Here is a 4,868-nt window from a genome sequence, read left to right as displayed (position 1 = left end):
GGGCGGGCTTGGGGGACGACTACTAGAGCCCCTCTGAGCCTCTCCTGCTGCAGGATGTGGGCCGGAACTGGACAGCAGCCCCAGAGATTTCCCTGCAGCCTAGAGGAGGCTTGTGGTAGTTGATCAACTCCGTGCTGCTGAGCATCCCAGCAAGGCCCAGAAGCTCAAGGCCGGCTTTTTAGGAAGTGCGGGCCAATTTTTTGAAACGTTTTGGGCGGTGTCCCGGCGGGATGACTAAAAGAAACCGAAACCATGTGAAGATAAACACTAGGCCTTTCCATTTCTTACTCCCCAGTGCCGTAGAAAATACTGAGTTTAAGGTGGCGCCACATTTACGTATTGTACCAATAGGCGTTACCATACGTCCAATTTAACGGGGCCCGGATGGCAATTTAGAACCAAAAAAGCATGGACATGTCCGTGAAAAATACGGATTGTAATGTTTTAACCCTACCTAAAGTTTTCTTTTTCCAAAAAGGATGGGCCGAACTAGAAATGAGCTCCGTTTCACTTGTAGGTCCCCACCACTCCCTGGGGGTGTGCTTAGGCTGACCAGATGTCCTGATTTTAGGGGACAGTCCAATGGGGGTCTTTTTCTTATATATGATTCCTTACTACCCCCAGCCTCATTTCCAATTTTTTCACCACTTGCTGGTCTGGTCACCTAGGTGTGCACATGTATGGTTCCCAGCTGCTCCCTGCTCCTCATGAAGCAGCAGTGCGCGGTTACTTGGCCCTTTGGCGAAGCTGCAGGGCACTAGTAGGACATGGAGGTGCTGGCTTGAGGCAGGGCAGGGGGTTTGCAGGCGCTGGCTGCCAGACAGGTGCTGGCTGCGCAGCGGGCAGGCGGCGATGCAGGCTGGCTGCCCAGACAGGGGCGGCTGCAGGCCAGGGCCGGGTGTGCGGGGGTTTGCTGCAACAGGGGCTGGCTTGCAGGGCAGGGCAGGGAGTTGCAGGGCTGGCTGCAGGCAGGGGCTGGGCTGCAGGCAGGGCAGGGGTGGCAGGGTGCTGGGCTGCAGACAGGGTGGCTGGACTGCAGGACGGGGCAGGCTGTGCAGGGCTGGCTGCAGGACCGGGCTGCTGCAGGCAGAGGACGGGCGTGCAGGGCCTGGCTGGGACAGGGGAGGTGGGGTGGGCTACCATGGCTTGGCTTCAGGCAGGGCCTCAGGGGAGGCAGCCAGGGTGTGGGCAGGCCTGGAGACAGGGAGTGGGGGACTGGCTGCCTTCAAGCAGGGGGTGCGGCAGGGTATGGCCTGAAGACAGGGCAAGGGTGTGCCGGGTGCCTGGTGCGCAGGATAGCAGATGGTGCAGGTAGCTGTGTCTGGGCAGGGGGTCTGCTGCAGGCAGGGGCAGGGCGGCTGCTGCCGCCTATGCGACATCGCCCTGGCTGCGGCAGTCGGGTTGTGGGGTGGCGTGCGAACAGGGGTGCAGCTCGTACATGGGGGTACAGACCTACCCATGTACAGTAAGTGTCCCTCCTCCTTCTCTTCCTCCACTCCCAGGGTAGCAGCAGCAGCCCAGGGCTCAGGCCGTTGCTATTTTAAAGGGCCAGGGGCTCCCTGCTTCCACTGCTCCTAAGCCTTTGAATACCGCGGGAGCCCTGGGGACAGTGCAGGGGCTCCGTGAGGCTATTTAACAGGGCGCTGGGAGTAGAAGCAAGGGAGGCCGCCCCACTTTGAAATAGCCCCCAGGTGCTCCAGCATGTGGCGCTGTTCTTCTGGGTTGGCAATTTTAAGGGCCTTGAGGCCACAGTCCCTGCTTGGAGCCCCACAGGCTCTTTTAAAATTGCCCTCCCGGGAAATCTGGCCACCCTGGTAACAGGCGCACTCGGCAGTGGCGATGTGTGGGGGCCCTTTAGGGCGGCGGGCCCGTATTCGGGGAATGGCTTTGAATTGTCGCCTAAGCGGCCCTGATCGTCTGGCAGCGTCTGGGGGACAGAACTGCGCCTTTCCCTGCAGCGTGGGGATGCCTCTTGTGGTATCTCTCCTGCTGCAAGACTAGCTCCGCACCCCCTCCCCCTACCTCTGTCCAGCTCTGAAGACAGCCCAACAGAAGTAAGAGTGGCACTCCATGACCCCCCCCCCCCCCCCGCCACACACACACACAACAGGTTTGAAACCGTCCCACACATTCCCTTTTTGGGTCGGGACCCCCATGGTTACAACACCATAAAATTTTCAGATTTAAAAATCTAAAAATGTGAAATTTACCAATTTTCAAATCCTATGGTCATGAAATTGAGAATAATGGATCAAGACTTTGGTAGGGCTGTACTAATAACAAAGGCCCTAATCTTACAGCTGACTCCACATGGGTTGACCCTTGCACTCACGTGGATCCTCAATGACTCTGGGACTGGGGCCTCTGTTCTTAGCATAGTAAAGTTAAGCACATGCATGTTTGCAGGCCTTAGTAAGTACCTCTACACTTTGAGCTGGAGGTGCAAATTCGAGCTAGAGGAGACTTAACCCATGCTAGCTCTGACTGATCTATTGTGCCAAAAATAGAGTGTAGCTGTGGCAGCAGAAAGGGCTACCCACACACCACATGCTTAGTGTCTCAGACTATATAGTGTGGCTAGGTCCATTCCCTCTACTCCTACACTCTATTTTTAGCACGCTAGCTCAGTCCCAGCTCCAGCAGATATGTCCCCTTAAGTTGGAATTTACACTTTCCAGTCATAGTGTAAAGTAGACATACCCAAAGACACAGAATCAGAAGACAGACTAGTTGTATTTCAACCCATCTTCTGATCATTTGTTACAGGATACCTTTCCTGTGGAACTTTGTTACAGTATCTTTCTCTGAAAAGTTAATAAAAAATGGTGCCTTGCTATTAAAGAATTGCTTCCTCAGTGTGTTCAGACATATATCTGATTACTGATAGTAAATCATATCTTATTGTAGTGACAGTAATTTTCACTGCTGCATTTTACTCTCATCAATGTAGTAAAGACAGCACATCAGAGGGGGAACTAGATTCTATTCCTTCTTTTACAACATCAACAATTGTTTGCTAAATTCATGTAAATTACATTTGTGCAAATCGAGTGAACACATCTGTACAGAGGAGTATGTGGCACCTTAGAGACTAAATTTATTTGAGCATTATCTGTACAGGTGTCACCAAACCAGTAGTCTGAAAACAATGGGGTTGCATAGGTCTTGCTGGGGTCTTAAGTTGGCCAACTCTCATGATATTTGCTACTTTAACTTAAATATAAGAATGGCCATACTGAGTCAGGCCAATGATGCCTGTTATTATCCTGTCATCCAATAGTGGCCAAGGAGAGCTGCTTCAAAGGGAATGAGTAGAACAGAGCAATTATCAAGTGATCCAACCCATCCTCGAGTCCCAGTATCTGGCAATCAAAGGCTTGGGGACAGGGAGGGGTATAGGGGGATGGGCTGCTCCCCGTGAACCAAGTTTGGGGGGGAGGGACGGGCTGCTCCCCCTGAGGAAGGTATGGGGGAGATCGGCTGCTCCGCGTGAGGGGGTATCGGGGGACAGGCTGCTCCGCGTGAGGGGGGCACGGGGGGTGGGGACGCGCTGCTCCCCGTGAGGAGGGTATAGGGGAAACGGGCTGTTCCCCGTGAGAAGGGCATGGGGGGATGGGCTGTTCTCCGTGAGGAAGTATAGGGGAGACGGGCCGTTCCCTGTGAGGAGGGGATGGGGGGGGCGGGCTGCTCCCCGTGAGAAAGGTATAGGGAAGACGGGCTGTTCCCCCTGAGGGGGGATGGGCTGTTCCCTGTGAGAAGGGTATAGGGAGGACGGACTGCTCCCTGTGAGAAAGGTATAGGGGAAACGGGCTGTTCCCCGTGAGGGGGTATCGGGGGATGGGCTGTTCCCCGTGAGGAAGGTATAGGGAGGACGGACTGCTCCCTGTGAGGAAGGTATAGGGGAGACGGGCCGTTCCCCGTGTGGAGGCGGAATGGGGGCGGGTGGCCGCCCTCCCGAGCTCTCCTCACCGCGTGGTTTCCACGTTGGTCTGGAAAGGGCAAAACCGGACCATGACGCTCTTCACGTGCCTCAGTACCGCCGCGGCCTTGGGCACCGCCATCTTCCCCTTGCTCTGCCTGGGACTACAATTCCCAGACGCCCCTTCGCCAAGGCGGGACGCAGAGGGCTGCGGTGCGCGCAGTTCTGTGGGAAATGTAGTGCTCGGCGGGAGCGCGGTGCTGCGGCAGGACCCGGATGCCGGGGCCCCTAGCGGAGCCGCTGTGCTGGTGCCTGGGCTTGCGCCCTAGGGGTACTCGCAGCCTGTCCCCTCCCCTCGGTTCTCCCGCTGCGGGGTGACAGCGTTTGCAGCTGGGGCTGCTGCCTCAAATGAGCCGTTTTCACCCATGTAAAGAAATTGTCCCCGCATTGGGAACGGACTCAGATGTTGCCCTGGGAGCAGTCGGATGGGTGCGGGGCAGTGTGCGCCCCGCCGGGTAGCGTTCATTACAGTGCAATGCAATGAACAGAAATGCGTGAGGAGCAGGACACCCCTGGCCTCACCAAAGCTTTCGAAAGACAAAGGGTAAAGATTCGAGTTCAGGGCAATTGTTAGGAAATTGGATTCTTTTCACGTCAACATTTTTATTTGATTCTTTTTTCTTCATCTAACTTATTAAACAACAGGAGCAAAAATGTAGAACTATAAACGTAGTATATATCTGTGCCCTGGTGCCCTGTAGTTTGCTCATACAGGGCCCCACTCCAGTTGGCTTTGTGCAGATGGACATTCATTGGGTTGTCAATAGAATTGCCAGCCCTCCAGGATTGTCCTGGAGTCTCCAGGAATTAAAGATTAATTTTTAATTAAAGATTATGTCATGTAATGAAACCTCCAGGAATATAGCCCACCAATATTGGTAACCCTTGT

At 54.7% G+C, this 4,868-nt stretch overlaps 1 protein-coding gene across 2 annotated transcripts in view; it reads right to left on the bottom strand.

Moving 5' to 3' along the window:
* The window catches only part of LOC116828646 (large ribosomal subunit protein mL53-like), an 8,439-nt gene extending 4,358 nt beyond the window's left edge, over positions 1-4,081 (bottom strand). For both annotated transcript variants that reach the window (XM_032787022.2, XM_075061975.1), the window contains exon 1: positions 3,970-4,081. In XM_032787022.2, the coding sequence (XP_032642913.1) occupies positions 3,970-4,061 (92 nt within the window). In that variant the 5' untranslated portion in view covers positions 4,062-4,081. The remainder of the gene's footprint in view (positions 1-3,969) is intronic.
* Between the last annotated feature and the right edge of the window lie 787 nt (positions 4,082-4,868).

The sequence above is a fragment of the Chelonoidis abingdonii genome, chromosome 2, assembly GCF_003597395.2.
Source record: "Chelonoidis abingdonii isolate Lonesome George chromosome 2, CheloAbing_2.0, whole genome shotgun sequence".
Taxonomy (NCBI): Eukaryota; Metazoa; Chordata; order Testudines; family Testudinidae; genus Chelonoidis; species Chelonoidis abingdonii.
Note: the sequence above shows the minus strand (reverse complement) of the source record. Positions and strands in the feature narration are given on the sequence as shown.